The 20,807-nt window shown below is 31.3% G+C and overlaps 2 protein-coding genes across 2 annotated transcripts in view; both read right to left on the bottom strand.

Moving 5' to 3' along the window:
• LOC121124016 (neurotrimin) overlaps positions 1–20,807 on the bottom strand; it is a 212,192-nt gene that overhangs the window by 924 nt on the left and 190,461 nt on the right. Inside the window, exons 5-8 of the mRNA XM_040719111.2 lie at positions 12,021–12,162; positions 11,398–11,498; positions 10,997–11,177; positions 184–308 (exon numbers count right to left, since the gene is read on the bottom strand). Coding sequence (XP_040575045.1) covers positions 184–308; positions 10,997–11,177; positions 11,398–11,498; positions 12,021–12,162 — 549 coding nt within the window. The remainder of the gene's footprint in view (positions 1–183; positions 309–10,996; positions 11,178–11,397; positions 11,499–12,020; positions 12,163–20,807) is intronic.
• On the bottom strand, positions 551–3,232 carry LOC121124017 (uncharacterized). The gene is made up of 2 exons (XM_040719112.2): positions 2,852–3,232; positions 551–1,229 (listed from the first exon to the last, which is right to left on the bottom strand). The coding sequence occupies exons 1-2, from the start codon at positions 3,155–3,157 to the stop codon at positions 642–644; spliced, it is 894 nt and encodes a 297-aa protein (XP_040575046.1). The 5' UTR covers positions 3,158–3,232; the 3' UTR covers positions 551–641.

Here is a 20,807-nt window from a genome sequence, read left to right as displayed (position 1 = left end):
ATCCCTGATATTGATCTTTTTAAAGCTTCATGCCAATTAAAATAGATTACTTTCCGTAGGATAAGTATTCTTATTAAATTAGTGTGCCCTTAACTTTCAATTGAAAGATAAATATTTCTTTTTAAATTATACACAATTAACACTCGACAATGTTTATTAATGGTGCTAAAATTTGTCACATACCAGTTTCCTTTTTTTGATAATTGCTCCAAATATCTGAGAGTAACTTTTCACCGACCATGTGAGATTGAAAAAATGACGATGTCGTCCATCAGAGGGGCTTAGAATCTCCAGATCAAAGGGGATCGCTGGATAATACAAAAGATTGATTAGGTATGTAAATGAATGATAATTTTACTTATAATTATTCCCCTAAGGTAATTTTTTAGTTAGTCTTTTCTACATATTTAAATGACAATACAAATCAGAGACTATCATTAAACCAGACAGCTCATTAACATTTACGTCAGTAAACACAACACACATGTGTTTTGGCACACCTTATAGAAAACATTGAACTGAACACGTATAATGACTCAACTTATCAAGGTAATGGAAGGAATAATTTTATTTAAGTATTTTATCACATAGTCCCTAAAATCACAGCATATATAATTTTGTCACGGTAATATAAAAGAAAATCAATCAATTATCATAATATCCTTGGGACCCGATTCAGTTATTGTTGGAGAAGAAGATTTAATTGGGCCAGCGAATACAAAGTTTTTCAATCCTGGCACAGCAATTATGCTAAAGTTTTTAGTGAAGCCTGGAACATGATAAAACATTCTTTTTCCAGAATTATGTTTAAGACATTCATTGACAAGAGCAATAACAGACTTTGTCTTTATATAAAAACTCTTCCAATGTAAGCTCGTATAAGTTTCCTCCTGATCTAAAGATACAAAAATCCAAAATTGGCTAGCATTGACTGGTGGTAAGTAAACATGTCTTGTAAGTGATAATTTCCCTTCTTTAGGAATGTATCGGAGTAGAACACGTGAAATTCCTAGAGGAACACGTTTATGAGAAAGGTTTTCATCGAACATAATGAAAAAACTATTGCTAGAAGGTATATCTTCGGCACTAATAGGCCTATTATCGCGTTTTGAAGGTTCAGGAGAAAAACCACAAGTGCATCCAAACATACAAGAAACATTACCACAGTGTCGAGATGAGACCGGACCACGATGTAGAGAGGAGCATATACATCCCAAGGCACAGAAATCCTTTGGCATAGAAAGGAGTTGTTAAATAAAGAAAACCATTGCTACTGTAATCATATATTAAATATTGTGATTTATGTAAGAAAAAAAATAGAATTAGTAAACGACTACATCACGCACATTTAAGATCAGAATAATTCTATGATTTACGATCGTATATCTAATTAATGTATATATGTATGTCTTAAAATTATTTATTTTCAATTATAGGCAATAAAATAAATGAATCAAAGATACCGGTAGAACTTATTCATTTACTCTTTCTTGTGGGATAACTTGACTAAGTTCCCAAAAAACATTTTAAAGAGGTTGTGATAATAAAAATTAGAGGTTGAACTTTAAATATATGGAATAACTACAAAAATTTACCCTGTCCCATGAAAAACTTTTGAAACATGAAAAAATTTATCACAATAAAATTAACATTACTATCAAATAACAGTCATTTCTATAGATAAAGTAAGACCAAATGGCTTAAAATAAGCAGATCATTAGACTTGTCTAATTATTAAGCATTCAACCAATCAATAAAAAATATGTCAGATGTTATCACAAACAGAAAAACATTCTAGTTTGTACGCGTGCAACGCAACTACTATGCTTTTTTTTCTTTGGGTAACAATCGAAAAAAATAATTTTGAAACAATAAAGCCATTGAAATATAAGATACATATGCTGCCCGTCATCAAAAATCAGACTAGGATGCTCTTTCTATAAAATGATTTAATGTACTTAAATGTTTGTATAATTCAAATAAATATTTTGCATTTCTATCTATATGTTATTCAGAATCATTTTTGGAAGGGCCACAACCCGTACTTAAGATCGCCTAATCATAATTAAGGATAATGATAAATTCTATTAATTTTAAAGGTCATACCGGATACAAATAATGTATCATAAATCAAAAGAAGATTTTTAACTAAGTTTGAAATATCCCATAAATATGAATATAAAGCAATCATTCACCGAAATTGGGATGTTTATAGATATTCATGAAGTAAAAAAGTAGATTGGGAATTTATTATATTCAAGATATTTACTTTTGTACGCTTTTGTGTTGACGCATCATATAACGTTCAACCATTAACATGAAAATAATCCTGAACAAAATTATAAAAAAGGAGAAAATCCCAATTTATGCAATTTTACTTCATAAATATAAACAGTCGTATATGTTCTAGACTTATTTGAGTCAATTTAAGTCTTTGTATTCAAACTTATGGGATGAGTAAGACACCCAAGGGTTGTAGCTAAAGTTTAATTGATTTAAGAGTCTCATATTGGCCCTGAGATTCCCACTTTCAGACATTAAACCTTTTAATACCTCCTTCATTTATTGTGAAGATCAATCTTGGCTACTTTAAGAGCCATTTGTGACGTACTCAAATGGTTAATAAGAGTTATTTCTCGATAGAAATGGAGAATAATTCGTATAAGAGTACAAATGTAATCAACAATCAATTTTGGGAAAGAACATTCTAGCTTGTTTTTGTGATTAAATGTAAAAAGACCTAGAAATAAATGACAAAATCATAATTCATGATCCTAAACGAGCTAAGAAGCGACTTTGGCTCATTTTTGACTCAGCAATGAGCAGCGGGGTTCTTTATTTATCCTATTGCCTTGATACATTTGACTCCATTATTTTCGTAGAGAAAAACGACATCCTGTTCCTCAGCATCTTTCTCATCAATCCCATCGTTCCTTTTGGACACCTCCCCCTCCTTTGTTTGTCTCCTTCTCAGGCGCGTAAGACCATTCTTGATCCTTTTATAGGAGTCCTTGGGCAAGCGATAGTAAAATTGAACAAGTTCGGATCGGGAGCATCCCAATTCTTTTCCTGCACAATAAAAGTCCTTGTTGTTAGAAATAATGGCCTTGATCCTACGCTCCTCCAAACACCGTTGTTCATCCTCCTTAGAATTCATGGAGCTAAGGAAGAGGAGAGTAAATAACAGCAGCAGGCTTTACCCAACACGACTAAAAATAATAAATAATAATATATATTATTCTCTTTTCTCTCTCCCGAATTCTTTTCCTTTTTCTTTTTATTCTCCCCTCTGCCTCTCATGTCATGTCATCTGTACAGAAAAACAATCATTCAGATCAAACCACTTTCTAGCTCTGTACGTATATCTTAAAATAACATCGATGAAACGATTTGAGCATTTTATCGGGTTACTACTCATTAGTTATTAGCATTCTATTTCTAATAAAACCCGTGAAACATCCGTATCAAGTGATGAAGTATTAAGAGTTCCAATTTAGTGGCATACTTAAAATAATTTTGTTAATTACTTAAAAGTTTTTCCCCACGAGCCATTCCAAATAGTATATAAATATGATGATGTTATTTACGAATTTCATGTCTTTACTATCTTTTTTTAATGTAAATTTATTTTGTTTGTCATTAAATCAAGCATCTGTGAGAGGTTTCACACAAGTGTGTTACATATATTATTTATTGCAGGAAATAAATCCAGCTTAAACAACACTTAAATTAATATTTTCTATCTTGCATCAAATAATATAACATTTATGTAATCATATGAGAACTCGAGTCTCTATAATTACTCACTAAAAAATCAGAGAATTTTCATTGAAATATTGGATACGAATTAAAAACTGATTTTGAGGGATAAAATCCAAATTTAGAGAATTAATATTTTTGAAATAAAGTAGTTAGTGGGTCATAGTTTTCACTAGCATATAGCCTATAGCTTATATCCAAAGAAGGGATCTATATAAAGAAAAAAATAAGTTTCCGGATTAGAAAAGGAAAAATGGTTGATGTGTCTGCTTTTTGTTCTTTTTTATTCATAATTTAATAAGTCGTGGGTGTGTTAACATCTTCCTCTAAAAGAAGAATTCCTAGCTATTTTTTTTTATTTTCTTCACTCATAGCTAGGATTGAAGAATATAAGAACAGGTCCAACACTACCTCGTTACCTTTATTGTATCACACAACCAAAATCAGTTTGTAGTTAGCTCATTCTTCCAAATATGAAATTCGCGTACACAGTTTACCAAGAACTAAGGCATTAAACCAAGTAAGACATCGAGCGCCGTTAGCCTGAGGAAATAGTATGGTCTATATTTTTCATAATATTTCGCAAGATGTAGCTTTTTTATGACCAGTAACTTCCGCAAGGCTGAAGGGGCTGTAGCCCTCCCCAAATTAAGGATTTTTTATTATTACTTGAATATGTAATATTTGAAATATTTTTCCAAAACTTTAATGTTTGAAATTAAATTTTTTGAATTGTTTGTCCAAAAAATCTAATTTTTGAGAATAGCTGTGGATCTTTGAATTTTTTTTGAATTAAATTTTTGTGAAAAGTTGTGGATTTTTCAATTTTTTTTCTAAAAATCTAATATTGAAATATTTTCCAAAAAAAATCCAAAAATCAAGCCCAGACCCCCAAAATATTATATATATATATATAATCCTGCCAACGCCTCTGATGACATCACTCATTTATTTATTGTAGGTACTACTAATTATTTATAAGCTTGAATAAGTAATAAGTTAACACAGGAAGTATTAAAGAGTACTCTATAGCACTCCCTGGTTAATAACAAGTATGTAATTTATTCTAGTCTAAATAATTTTATATATACATATTATTATAAAGCAAATTTGAAACAAATTACTCTTCAAAATATTGGGTTCTCAAAATGTTGCTATGTTGCGATGATCTGGTATAAATTTTGGAGTTAAATCTCAATTTAACAATACAATCAATAATCCAGCTAAAAACCGGATTCTATCGTGACGATTAAGGAAAATGTTAAATTAGGAGCTTGTATTAGAATGTCAAAATGGGATCGAGAAATAAAATGACCTCTAGCCTGCATCAAAATTATTTCTCCAGAGTTCTTAAGTTTTGAAATCAGTTCGGCTTGAGATTTTTATTTCGTATTACGTGACATCATTCATTTTATGCGTATAAGCAGAAATTTTTATTGAATTAAGATTTAAAGAGATTTTTGAGGACAGTATAATGGCCGATGGGGGTAAGTGACTTTAATTTGAAAAATTGTAGTCCTATTAAAGATATTTTGAATTGTTTTGAATGATGATACTTGAGAAACTCAATATGTGGCTTTGTAAATATATGAGACTTAAGAGCCATCCATCCCTCTAATTTTTTATATGAATTATAATCCTAACATGAAGCAAATTTAAATATCATAAGCAGATATTAAACACTATAGAAAGTGATCTCAGTCAGCAGGAGTGGCGTCGCTACCTCCTTTACGGGGGGGGGGGGGCTTGGAAGTCCCCCAAAATGTTATCTTATCTTATATATATTTATGATTCTGTATTTGGGTGTAATCAAACATGGAATCCAGTACAGTCGAACGCATCAGTCTAAAATTTAGCAAGTAAACGTATAAAATAACCAAGCATGTTCCTATAGTATTTTTTGGGCATCCAAGGTTATTAAGAGGCTGTTTTTGACCGACGTATAACTTTTTTCCCCTTCTCTCTTTCTATATCTCTCTCCTTCTCTCTGCCTTCCCCCTCTTCTCTTGTTCCCTACTGTTTCTTTTCTTCTGTATTGTCGTATCGATTCTTTTTTTATATTTCCTCTTATTTAGTCCTGCAACGCGGACACCCTCTGGTAGTATTCATATAAAATTAACCAAGGTTAATAAAAATACACGGATAGGCCATCCTCTCATCGGGCATGCTAGAATTTTCAATCTGATGTATTGTACCGACTGCTGGGCAAGAAAAACAGATTTTGACAAAACACACAACCACTCATCTACTATGACGTCAATATTAAAAGCCTAGTGGAAGTCAAACATAAGTTGTATACGCGTTATAGTACAACCTTGTATTTCTATTAACCTTGAAATGAACCTATTTATTATTATAGTATAGGGATTATAAATAGAAAAACGGTTGATCGTATGCTCTTTCTTTTGTTCTTTTTTTGTTCATTATTTAATAGGTCGAAGGAGTGTTAACATTTCCCCATAAAATAAGAATTATCTCCTATTTTCGGTGAAAATTAGAAAAATATATATGCAAATATATTTCTATGTTTTTGAATATCACTATGATATTTTCCATGCACTAACGCTATTTTAAATTAAGAAGTTTCTTTCTTTATAGCAGTTTTTTCTACCCCCAAAATCAAAAATCAAATAATAGGGACCTGATCTTAATAATGGTCCTAATTCAGTAATACCTCATGTCTCGCTCCCGCCTTCTCCTCGTGCTCTCACACAAATTTCCATTTCTATTTGTATAAATAAAGATATAACGGTGTTGATATTTTCTGGTTCAAAGCCCCCTTCCCCCAAAGATAAAACCTAGCAACGCCCCTGGTCAACAGATATGTCGTTTTTCAAAGTTTTTATTATTAGATTATCTCAGGTGTGATCTTCACACTTATTCCAGCAATTATTACATCAGTAAATATTAACATACTAGCAGTTAGTGTTGTGACAGTCCTTATTTAATCAGTCCAGCCTAGTCATGGGACCGGTCCTTAGGACCATAAGTCTTTGGGACTGGTCCTCAATACCATTGGTTCTTGCGACTGGTCCTTAGGAATGTCGGTCCTTTGAATTTTTCCTAAAAATATCGATGATTTATTAAGCCAAATAAGATATATTAAATAGTCATTAAGATTATGGCACATATCTTGGAAAAAATATTATATTTTTCATTATAATACGAACATATCATATTGTTACTTGGTTATATAATTTTTTATTATATAAGGAAATAATTAAAAGGAGGAAACCCACCCTCATTGACGTCACGAAGGATGGATTTTACCTTCTTTAAGGACAGATAAGTGGGACTGTACTGGAGCGCGGTTCTCGGTCATAAATATGGAATGACACAACACTACTAGCAGTAGTACCATGCATTGCCCGGAGTTATTATTTGTTTACAAAAATAAACATTCAGGCATGTAAAAAAAAAAAAAAAAACCTTAAAATCAATATGGTAACCCTGGCAATTTTGAAGAATGTTTTAAAGGCTAGAAAGAATTATGCTCAAGACGTTTCATTACATCAGCTAATCAGCTGTGACAAGTGAGGAAGGAGAAAAGGATATACACAAGGACATTTGCAAGAGTTACACTGATGTTGATACCAAACGCTACTCCGAGTCCAAAAAAGATTTATAATTATAACTGCAACAAATCCTCAGGGTTACAATAAGTCTTTTATGAGCACACAAGAATATTCAATCAGGTTTTGAAGATAATTGAATCTATTTAGGAAAGGATGTTCACTACTCCGGAATTAAATAATATAAACAACTGTTAAGGAAAATAAAATTTATCCTTCACACTACCAATTCTAAAATAACGGACTAGATAAAAAAATACAACGGAATTTCATTATTACATATAAGATAACTCCCCAACAAACCCTTGATGTTACTCTATGTTTTTCATGAGCACACTCACACATAGATACTAACTCAAAACTAAGGCATTCTCTCCTCAAGAAAAATAAAAAAGATAATAGCTTAAGAAAAAAAAAGTAAACTTATTTGATGAGCCAGGGAGTACTTTAGATCGTTACTGAACATAATTTATATTCACATTCATTTTTATAAATGTGACTATCAAGTACTTTTATTTTTTTTATTTTTTAATATGAGTTGAACTTAAGAGGTCATCAAGACTTCATTCCTCTTATACAGAGCTATTATACAACCTTTTTTCATGCTGTATTGGTATTTGATATACATAAGGGAGCTGTTTTTGTGTGACTTTTTTTTAATACATTCTGACGTACAGATAAACTTTGCTTTGTTAATAAACATAATCAATAGTTACAGTGCATGTATATTACCATAAATCGAATTATATCCTAATGTGTTATAATCAAAACGTCTTGAAAAGTACAGTTATTTATTTCTGAAAAAATATTGTTATGTTTAAATTTTTACTCAAACCCGATGGATTTATATGTGACGACTGTTGCAATTTTCAAATACGCATGCAACATGGGTCTATTGAAAAAAAAAAAAGACAACATGGTTGGTAAGATAATAAGTAATGACTAATAAGTATTAGTTACTTTGTGGACGCTATCTTTATTGTGTTTTGTAATTCCAATCATGGCCACTAAGTGTTGTACTCCAGGATGTAGAACGAGCTATGACAACTATCCACAACAGTCTGGTGTTACGATTCATCTGTGGCCAAACAAAGAGAGAAACCCCGGACTTGATACCGCCTGGGTGAGAGCTATTCAAAAAGGGACATATCTGAAGAAGGCAGATTAGGCACCATCCAAAAGTACAAAGCTCTATTCCCTGCATTTCAACGACTCAGATTTCATCTGTGAGTCTTAAAGAAGTCAGCCCCTTGGCAAGGCTCTAAAGAAGAGGTAAGACAGCTGCTCATTTTAGATGTGCTCTATACGGATTGCCGTTTTCACGATTGATAATTCGTTAAAAATGTTGGGAAGATAGTATGCTTATAACTGTCCTTCTTTTAAAGGTACCTCAAGCTAGATGTAGTACCATCCCTATGACCAAACTGCCCCAGCCACCTATCAACTTCTAAAGCATCATCAAGGCTAACTCAAGCTGCAACCACGTCACGTAGGGCTCAATAGTTCAATCACCTACAACAGCATCGGGAATTTGGACTCTTAATGGAGGAGTCAGTCCTCTCTGTGGAAGAACTTGGTGACAAATTGATCAAGAAGATACTCCCATCAGACTTCATCCTCGTCACAAAACCAAGTGTTGCCCTTTTGAAGCTATCCCATGATGAGAAATTGGGGCCCAAGTAGTAGCCAGCATCCTGTTTGAGACAGATTTATCATTCAAAATGTACCACTCTGGTGTGTTGATTGACAAAAGGCACTGTCACACATCACCTAAGAAGGCTAGGTCAACACTGTGATTCAAGCCACCCATTTGGCTTCCTTCCTGCGAGTAAAAGAAGAATGGAATCAAACAGAGACCTGAGAAGACATTCTCAACAAGTTAGTGAAGTTTGAATACAACTAAGTGGAGGTATCTACTGCATCAGCGTGATACAGATCCTGGAAGCAGAGAAAAAGATTTGTATTCTGAGCCTTGTCAAATTCTCAGGTAAATAAGATATTTTGTAATAGTAATTTTCTTTATCTAGGTATGACTTATTTTTACAATATAATTATATCATTACAATATTTTACTTTTTTAAATTTTCAGGGATGACTTCTTCAGAAATTAAAGCTATGCTGGATGAAGACCTGGTAAAAGCTGAGCTCATTTTGACTAACTAGCAACCAGATGACCTCCAGGAAGTAGCTTTTATGCGAGACAGTACTGCTTTCTACTTTGCTGCCGTGTATATTGGTTTTTCTTTGAAGAAGACGATCAACTTTGCGTCATGACCAGAGTTAATGGTCATCAGAGACACACCTCCGGACTCAAGAAACTTCGAAAGTCCAACCAATCAGCATGTAGACCTGAAAGAATTCATCGACATAATGAGCAGAGGGGGTTTGTCGACTCCATCCGACCTTCTCTACCTCTCCTGTCTTTATGCTCACTTCGTGTTCTCTTACATCACAGCTACTCCTGAAGAGGAAGACAGTTTACTTGGCACCCCAAATCTTAGAGCTTCATTTGTTGCCACATTCATTCACAGGATGTAGGACAATTTAAACTCTGACATTATGGGCGTTGTGGGAGTAAAGTGCGAGGATGGACAATCCTGGTCAGCTTTTCTTCAAAGAATTTCATTCACTTTGTTTAATGCCATGGGTAAAAATTCAAGTGCTAAACTGAATGGTGATATCCGATTTTTAACAAAAAAGAGAATGGCAGCTAAGAATTCAGAAGCTAATAGAAAAAAAGCTAAATTTCAATCAAAATCTTTTTACTTTTAGGCTTGGACCAACTTGGTACTTTTGATAGTACCTTTCCTTTTTTATATGTTTTTAATGTTTATTTTGATTAAAGTACTTATAAAGTACCACTTCTATTAGAAATATTTAGAAGTCATTTTTATTATTTTGATGATTTTTCCTAGCAAAATACTTTTAAAAATTCTTTATTTTAGCTAAACACTTTAAGAGAGCCATTCCATATAGAATAAACTAAGATCGATATTGGAAACGCGTGAGCGCAGTGTCCTGTCCTGCTTACAAGCGTCCTTGTTCAAACGTATCTTTTATGTGCAAATGTGGTGTCCGGTTCGTATAAAATATATAAATTATTAAAATATTGAGAGGTGTAAAGTACTCCCCAAAACATCTCAAATAACTTTGAATACTCTTTGTCTGTGAAAAAGTATATCGATTGACATAAATGGAAGTACTTTGTGAAAAAACAAAAACATTTACATTATAGAAGATATTGAAAAATAGAAATTTGAGATAATTCATTATAAGTTAACGATGAACGATTTAAAAGTGCATTTGTGTCGTTCATTGTTACCATTTTTTAAATTCGTCTTTCGTTTTTCGTTCATATAATTTCTGAACAATTATCAACAAGCCTGAATTGAATATTGTTTAAAGTTATTTCCTTATTATTAAAAGGTTGTAATAATTGAATTTCAGTTATCTGCTGTCGCTGTCTCCAATTTTGAGATAGAAAGAGAAAGTATAACGTACGGGCAAAATTATACAATTTACGTAAAGGACTCAAGGGTCCTTTAAATATACCTAATATAATATAATAGACAATTCTTTGCATACTAATATTTAGTACACTTGGAAAGAAAATAAGCCTGCAGTCCACCTCTTTAGTTAATTTTGAATATTGACTATAAAATTACCTGAAAGAACAATGTCCGTTTCTCCTTGACCAATTCGATTATCAGCTGAACATGTGTAAATGCCCAGATCTGTTTCTTTAACATTGAAAATGATGAGCGAAAAATTATGTTTGTTTTGTTCCATGCGATATCGTGGATCCTTTGGGCTACTGATCCTGGATCCATTGAAATACCAATTCACCTTAAAATAAAATAATATTAAATTTATGCAGCCTAGATTTTTATAGTTTATTTAAAAAAAAAAATAATAAGTATAGTTTGCTGAGGATATTTATTCATTATCACATCATAAAAAAATTGTTAAACGAAAAAAGAATTGCTCCTAAATTAATGTTCAATTGAGATACAAAAGATCTAAAAAACTTAGTTATTTGAAAAATATTCAGCAAAATAGTAATTACCGTTGAGCTTGGTTCAGACTCTACTAAGCAGTTCAGTTCTGCTTTAACCGCTCCTGGTCCAGAAATCACAGGATTTTCTCCTGGTGTCACTATAGGAGAGTCTAAGAAGTGAAATAAGATATTTCAGTTAGCTAAACTGTAAATGATGCACTTTAGACTGTTTCTAAAATACACCAATGAAATAAAATCATTAGAAGATCTCATTTTATGGTTAACTATAGTTAAAATAGGAACTTTTAAAACTTTTTATTTGTTGTATTTTATCAACAGATTTTACATAATGAAAATACTTGGATTGCCTGGAGAAATATGTGAAAGTTTTCATATTACACATGCTGGTTGGTCAATGATCCAAATTCTAAATCAATTTACAATTAAAATTCAAACATCGTTATTTGATAGAAACCCATCCTCAGACCAATTTTTTCTCAATTAAGTGATCGTAAACTTAATCCCATAGTATGTTATTTTAATGCTTCATTAAATTATTTAAAAGTTGTACGTGTGAAAGATCCTATTTTAAGCATAATGTAGCATAAAGTAGTATATTCTCATGATTTTATTATAATGATGCTCAAATTTTGGAAACAGTTTAGTCATGTATGGAAATAAATCTATCTTACGTTGAACACTCAGAGAAAAATTGTAGGAATTTGGATATCCCACTCCATTGCTTGCAATGCAAGAATACTTTCCTGCATCTGATCTCCGTACACTTGCAATAGTAAGTCGATTTGCCTTCACATTCACCCAATTTTCTTGTTTCTGTAAGATATTAAAATATTAATGTTAATTTATCTATTAAAAAAATGTCGGAACTTGTTTATTCCGTATTAGTCACGCAACCTTATCATATATCTTATTGTTGGTCTTATTTGGGTATATTATATTAAAATATTTATAATGTCAAAATATACCCATAGCATGATTTGCTCATATTTTATAAAATATTTGCTATTATAAGGCCATGATGAGTATTATGGTTATTTATATTCAAAAGACACTCCTTTGACGCTCTCATAATGTGTATTTATACATACCTATATATAATATATATATATATATTTTTAAAATATATATAAGAAATATGTCTTCGTGATATGTAAAAAAAAAAAAGTTTTTAATAATACATACTTATATAAAGTATGATCGCGGAGGTATTTATTTAATAAATAAATAGAATTATTTATAGAATATTCGAATGAGTATTTGATAATATTATTATTGTAAGGAGTAAATGAAATACGTGAATAGTTTATAGGCAATACAAACACCCCATTGACTATTCCAATGAAAGAAGTAATTTTTCATCTTGGAAATTTGAGGGCTAAATTATAAATAGGCGTCCACAGGATTATATATATGACATGGTTTGAAGATTTGACCCCAGTTTCACTACTGAAAGTTTGAAATAAATATTAAAGGTAGAAAATAAACATTGAGGATTGTTTAATAAGTCTTTTCTAGGGTAAAAATGTCTTTAGATTATGATTTTTTACGTTTCAATCCTGTTTTTTTGTGTTAACTAGCCAAGAAATTTACAATTGTGACCAATTTTCCCCGAAAATGACAGTTTTTTTGTGACATAACTGTTGATTTCCCAATTTTGTAGACCTATAGAATCTACAATGTACATTAAAAACCCATTATTTATGATCAAATGATGGATAATGGCCAGGACTTTAAAATAAAACTGTTTGATTAGTTGTTTCTTCTATAACTTTTGTGCAATGGCCGTTTAAAAAAAATGTCTCGAGTGACAAATTGAATCGAAAATTCACGCTTTTATCTACTGATAGGAAAGGACTACATACATAATTTACATATTATTTTATTACATATTTAATAATCTTTAAATTGATACATAATTTATATTATTGAATTTAATCAATTATAACCAGGATAAACTACTTTATGAAAATGATCCACAATTTTACTTGACATTTCTGGATTTTTTTTTTACGAAGAAACAGAAGCTTGATGTTTGATCAAAATATCCATATTGTGATATTTTGCAAGCAATAAACCAGCAGGTACTTGATATTGACTAAATCAAAGTCCAATTTGTAGCAGAACATCTACAAGTTCTCAAAATCATAGGTATTTCTTTTTTGGCATGGTAAAGACGGCTCATGAGGCTTGTATGTCTCGTAAAAACCATGCGTAGGGTGGTCAGAATGGGCCTGAGGATGAAGTTGTATCATCTACAAAAGCGGCAGTTTCTCAGCAAGGCCACAATGGCCAAGGAGCTACCCGGGCAAAGGTGCTTCTGAAATTTCTCAATTCCTGTACACACGGTTTAATCTTGGACTGACAACAAGATCTTCTCCGTGGAACTGTCTTACAACACCCACAACGACCGGGTGCTGGGTCGGAGCATCGAGGACATTCCCCCGAATAAGTGCAGCGTGCAAAGGGAGTAAAAGCCAGCCTTGGTCATGTTCTGATCGGGTGTCACCTCCTGCGATATGAAAACGCTCTTGATCTTCATTTTCAAGAATGTGAAGGTCTATTTGGACACGTTACAGTCCAGGTACATCCCCCTTCCCAGGTACAATTTAAATTATATTCTTCTTTTTTTGAAATCATCTTGCAACCCGTTGTTTGTGTCCCATGACCCCACAGGAGTTCTGATCCCAACTTTAGGAAACACTGACTTATGTTCTGAACTTCTATATTATTTCAGGATTCACCCCCCCCCCCCTTTTTTTTTTTATCATATCTTATTTTTTATAAAAATTGTAACTTTAGGTGATTAAAATTAAAAACTATCAACTTTGAAATATTTAAAGCCATGGTGAACTTTTTTAGCATATAAAAGAAAGTAACATAAGTTTTTTTTAACATAAATAAATATATAATATTTACAGGGTGTAGAGAGATCACTCCCTTTTCTCAAAAGACAATAAAATAAGTTTTATCGCTCAAAAAAGTATTATTTCTGTTTCATAGTTATTGTACACATTGTAAGTCTCGCGTAGCTAAATATACCGAACTTGTTTATTTTAATACCCTCTATTTTGTATTATTCTTTAAATAACTTTTCATTAAAAGGTTTTAGAGGGTTTTTTATAGGTTATAAATATGTTGGTTTTTCCAAAATAAATTTGGTTACAATTACTTGATTTGAAAAAATTGCTATAATTGAGTGTGAGGTGTCCTTTTCTTTTTCATACATTTATATTTATACATAATATGATCTTATCTGCCAATATTTTCCAGGACAACAGTACTGTAGTCGATGTTACATATATATGTAAATGTCACAAATTGCTGATCATTTCTTTTTTTTCAAGTTTAAATCATTCATCACTTATCCTCATGCTTGATATCAATAAAATTTTAATATATTATCAACTCTCTTCTAGAAGGAACACGGGATGATAAGTGATCCTTGTTTTTAAGTTGGCCAAGATTAAAAAAATGGAGGAGACCTCTCCAGGATGTCAAAAAGTGGAGGGCATACTTTCAAGAGGGATACGAAGTTCTTTTTAAGTTTAGAAAATAATATAAAGGAGGATCCCATTAGGTCAATGAATTGGCTCGCCTACGAAACAAAAGATAGCCGAGGAGGCCTACTATAAGGTACTTAGTTACACTATCTAACCATGGGTGAAGACCAACTACCCGGACCACCAAATCATACGTCTGCCAAAAGTTCTGCACAAATAACAAGGCTCGATTCTGGTCCAAAGAGATATCTACACCTTCCTCACCATATTTTAGCCCACTGGACTTTTCTATATGGGGTACTTTGGAGAGGGAAACCAAGACAACCTCACACTCAAATGTGGACTCACTGAAGTCCTCCATAGTGGCTGCATTGAACAACTTGTGAGAGGAATTAGTCATCAACATGGCCTTCAGGTGACCTGTAAAGGCTGTGATTGATAATGAAGGTGGTCATATTAAGTGAAGAATGTTTGGCAAAAACCTTGCCTATTTCTTTTATTAACATTCTTTTTTTGGTTTTTTATTGAAAATATAAAATTATTGATGTATTTCTAAATCAATTTCTGCTCTACTCTGTAAATAACATTGACTACAGTACAAATATTGGCAAAGTGGAGCATACTCTGTACAAATGTAAATTTATGAAAAAGAAAGACTGGGATATAAATTCCCAGTCTACGTCTGTAAAAAAAATGACTGAGTGACGTTCTGTGAAAAGCGACATCTTGCGAAAAAATGTTAAAATGCTTCAACATTTTTTGTTCTCAAGCTAACGCTCGCGTTTCGTTACTTAATATTAATACTTTAATGCAGTTCCCACCCTGTTTCCTTTCAAATCTCTCTCCCAACAGCCTCCCTTATCCAGGGGTCAGTCGTTTACTTTTTGTTTCAGAGTCTTTCAATTTTTACACTATTCTTAAAGCATAACCCTGCAATACATATTTCCAAAAAATAAATTAAAACCAAGAATAGGAGCAAATATATATTGTAGTACAACTCACTGTTCATTTATAGGCATGCGATAAAATCATTACTACTTATGTACTTCAATTATGATGTTAAGGCCAGATTTGAATCTTTTAAAGTGAAAAAAATATGATAGAATACTTTTTTATTGGATCGCAAAAATGAGGCACAATACTAAAAATATGTTATAATAAAATAAGTTTGTTGCAAATGATCTCATCCTTGAACAGTGAATCATAAGATAATTCTTAAGATATTCTATTAAATAAACAAAGTCTTTTAATGTTATGTTTTTTCTTTTTTGAGAATATGTCCTGGTTGTAGGGATTAAAATACCTTGATAAATTAAATTTATAAGTATTAAAAATTACTAAGGGTAACTTTTCTCTCCCCACAGAGAAACAAAAACACATTTTAAATAACATAATCTCTCAATTCTTTTGCAAGGGATAACTGTTGAGGTTTGAAGATTTAAATATACAAAGTTCTTAGTTTGTTATTTCAACAAATGTAATATACCCATTGTTGAATTATATCAAAAAAAATAATATTTAAAAATGGCATGTATGCAGTTAAACTTGCACTTCCTAAAAAAATAGTTTTAAAATATGATTTTGGTATTAAATTATATGTTTTTTGGGGCTAGGAGCTTGAATAATGAGTGTCAAGCTAAGGGAAAGCAATGTTTTTCAATATATTTATGTTAATTACTTCCTTCAACTTTAATTCCACCATGCAAATTTAATATTATTATGGGGTATATTTCAACATATGCAATATACCCATGGTTAAATTATGTAAAAAAATATTTAAAATGGCATGTATGTAGTTAAATTTATACTTCCAAAAAAATAATTCTAAAATCAGCCAACGGGTTAGTGAGATATGGCCCTATTTAAAGTAAATTTAAATTCAATTCCAACCTTTTTATTCAAATGAAATAACTTAGCCCGGTGCAACGATGCACGATATATCGTAGGAGAAGAGTTATTTTGATTCAATTAATAGAATAAGATTCTACGTAGGACTCGACAATCTTTGGAGTTTGTTGGGTATATTTATATTAATTTTCTGTTTAAGAGGTTAATGGATTTGATGACATTGAAGTTCCCCTCCTTGACACCTATTACATTAATCGTGTAATGGTTCATGGTATATAGCAAAAACAGGTGTAGTGCTTTACTTAATGAGATATGATCCCCTCCGGCCTCATCTCTCAGTCCACAGATCGACTCCGAGTCCCCTTCCCCCAGAATACCTAATAAAGACATACTCAAAACTTCCGCATAATGAGACCTTCCACTCACTTTTATGATCCTTCAAAAAGCTAATTGTTCGTAATATAAGTCCGATCCTTCATCTCTTAATCTAATAGTATCCAATTTTGAGGTAGAAAGAGAACTTATACAATGTAGAGTTTTATTTTATTTTCCGGTGTTTTCATTACTTTTCATTAGTGTTGGATCGGTGTAAAAAAACAATTTTTAAATTTAAAAAAAAAGACATCAATACTGTTTGTATTATTTTATATTTTTATCTAAAAAAAGTTATTGTGTTTTAAAAGTATTTACTAATTAAATAATATGTTAAACAAAAATAAGTGGATATTCAGCATTAAAAATGAAATAATCAAGAAACTATGAAACTAAAGTGATAGCAATTGAATGTATTATTTATTTGAAATTAAACTAAAAGTTTGAGTTTTATTTCATTATTTAACTGACATAACTTTCAGTAAGTATTTTATACCTTTATGTATATAAACATATATGTGTTTGAAAGATACATATCAAATCTTATATTATTAAAAGGTGACATTTTTGTTCGAGAATATCCTACATTTCGTTCAAATGATAGATTAATACAAAAAAGATGGGATTTTTGAGTCTTATGTGATTTTTATTTTATTTGATGATTCAAGTATATTTTGTCTGTAGTTTATAATTACAAACCAATGTAAACAAAAACATATCTTTTGAAGCCTTCTCTGCAAATAAATATAACGTTTACTTCATAATTTATCTATCCCTATAATATTCCAGAATAAGCTGATACTTGTATGGTTTAAAACAGCTGACTTTACGTGCTATGAACTTAAAAAGGACATGACATAAAATTTAGATCTTTATATTAATTTATACATATAAAAAAAAAGTTTGGGTCTCCCTTTGGGTTGGAAAATAATTTTTTTGTTTTCTCTGAGTGTAATAAATTATGATAAAAAGTTTAACGGGCAGGTACAAATCTCCTCAGATTGTATTAAATATACTAGGCCCTGCAAGAACTGTAGACAAATATATAATAAGTAATAACATACTTCATGTGTTTGTGGACTGCCCCGCCATCTATATCCTAAAATATTTGGTAGCTATAAATCTAAAAGGGCTGACGAATAGGGAAGAAAAGTATGTTAAAGATCTTGTTCTTTTTGGAATTTCAAAGAAGAATGGTGGAACTTCTTAGGCAGAAAGGGCTCTGGAATTTGCAATTCTTAATTGTAAAGCCCTCATCGCCAGCCGACCAACTAACTATCAGCCAATTCGGGAGGATGAGTTAAGAGGTATCATCTTGGCAGCTTCAGCCTGCTATGTCTCTCTCACAATGAAAATTCCTAGATCAGGAAAATAGTCATGGAATTTTGCAGGGGAAGAAATCCAGTACCTTCTATCAACTTCACGGAATCATTAAAGTATTTAAACATTTTTTAACAAATATTTATTTTAATTTGCATGTTTACTGCTGTTTTTTCAGAGATTGATATTTAGTTGAAATTCTACCCCGGAGCATTAAGTATAAACTGTAATGTTTATTTATGTAATTTTTTACACAATTGCTCCGGTTTATTTATGTATATATATTTTTTCTATATAATATATAAACCAAATAAAGAATGTTGAAAAAAAAAAAAAACCTGATTCAACTGTGTGTTTTTTTTACATAACTCCCATGTTTTATTATTGTAAAAAAGATTCGTTTTGAGTGACGATTTTTTTTAGTTAATTTATTTTTTTGGTGAACAACATTTTCTTTCTCTATTGTAGTGGCGTCAACTGAATATTGCTGCTGACATAGGGTTGGCCTCCATAAAGCATTTTAACAAACTAAATTGATAGATAACTTTTTTGTATTCCAGCTACGTCCCTAAACTTGTCAAACAATGTTTTTTTTGCCTAGTTTCCCTCATGACTATTTTACTAATGGAGGGACTGTTGATTCAATGTTGATCCATAATGATAATTATAATTGTAGCAAGTCAAGGAGACTTGTGTGGCGATAACATAAAAGTAAGCGATTTTTTTAACATAAAAAACGCATTCTGGGTTTTTTCTTGATGAAAAGAGAAAACGCATTTTTAAGAGTCAAATACAATATTCAACCACTGGAAACTGCTTAACAAGTTATTAATATGATAATAATAATTTATTTCTTAACTTTATCAAAAAGCTTACGTAGAAAATATTGCTATTTTTAAAGTTTTATTTATTAAAATAATACTTAGGCATTCATTGAGACATGCAGAATAGCTGCATATTTATGCACTTAAACTATTTCTAATAAAATCCATCTTATTTAAAAACATTCGAATTGCACACGAGAGTAATTCTTAAGGAATCCAAGTTTCTTCATTTTCGAATCAATGCGGCAATTACTTTGTTTACAAAAAGATTGAATAATACAACTCCCTAAATAATCATAATATTTAAAATATTTATTATTTGGTAACTCAAAATTGTATTTGGGGCGTAGTCAAGATAAATTAAAAAGGAATACTCTCTTTAAATTAAATACTATCACATAAATAAAAATAAGAATGTAACGTCAATAATAATAAAAAAAGAGCTATTAAACCAACCCCCTCTCAAGAAAAATCATAGTCACGGCCCTAGTCTCAGTGCTAGACCCGTTGATAAACACTGCTCTACAACGTATCACTTGCATTAATAACACATGTGTTGAAAAGTCCCGGGCTTAACAATGAAGAAACGGGGTTTTCGTTGAAAATTGGCTATTTTCAAATTATTATGAAACTATAGGGTACGTTCTTAGACGAATTTTCGCCAATTTTTAACCACAAATTAGGTTTATTAACCTTTTGGGTGTGTCGCAAATTGTACTTAAAGTAGGCAAATTCGATTTTCAAAGTAAAGTAATGAGAAATTGATATACTTTATTTGAATGCTAATATCGGGGTTAACATTACTCCTTAAAATCAAATAAAGACTTTATACTATATCAAACATAATTATGTGTTTTAATTTATTCCAGAGTTTTGAATACCAAGACTATTATTAACTCAAATATGTCTATGAACTATTAGGCTGTATGTTCAAGGTGTTAATATGAAACCCGGATTTACCATAAGATGCAATTAAACTCAATATAGTTGTCGTAAGACAACAAATTTAAATACATACTAATCTTGGATATAAGTATAGTATTGACATACGTTAACTTTTTTCTGACTTTTTTGTATCTTATGTATCTGTTATCTAATATATTTTACTTCTAAGAAGATGCTCATTCAAGATCTGGAAGACAAACTTAGCTTAGCTAGAGAAGATTTTTATCACATGCAGCTTTGTTAACCCACTAATTTGTTTATCCAAGTTCAAAGATAATGAATGATGTTAATTAATGTAAGAATATATACTATTGAGTCCAAGTCAAGTCTCGACTCCAAGTTCCCACCTCTGACAATAATTGGCCATTGCGTCTTAAATTATTCATTTATTGTTAACTTATTCATTATTATAATCAATAAATCATAATTGTATTAATGAAAACTTCTTTTTTCTTCGGTGGAACTTTCAAAAAAGAAATAGTGAGTGAAAGAATAAAACAATTTCCTCTTTCCCCACAGCAATTTTAGAGTGTGAGGCGTGATTCATCAATAGTCAATCATCCTCTTTATGACTACGTCAGTAAGAAAAATAATAGAGTTGACGTCATAAGAAAAGCAACACCTTGCGATAAAGTGTTAAAACCCTGCA

The sequence above is a fragment of the Lepeophtheirus salmonis genome, chromosome 9, assembly GCF_016086655.4.
Source record: "Lepeophtheirus salmonis chromosome 9, UVic_Lsal_1.4, whole genome shotgun sequence".
NCBI classification, from domain to species: Eukaryota; Metazoa; Arthropoda; class Copepoda; order Siphonostomatoida; family Caligidae; genus Lepeophtheirus; species Lepeophtheirus salmonis.
Note: the sequence above shows the minus strand (reverse complement) of the source record. Positions and strands in the feature narration are given on the sequence as shown.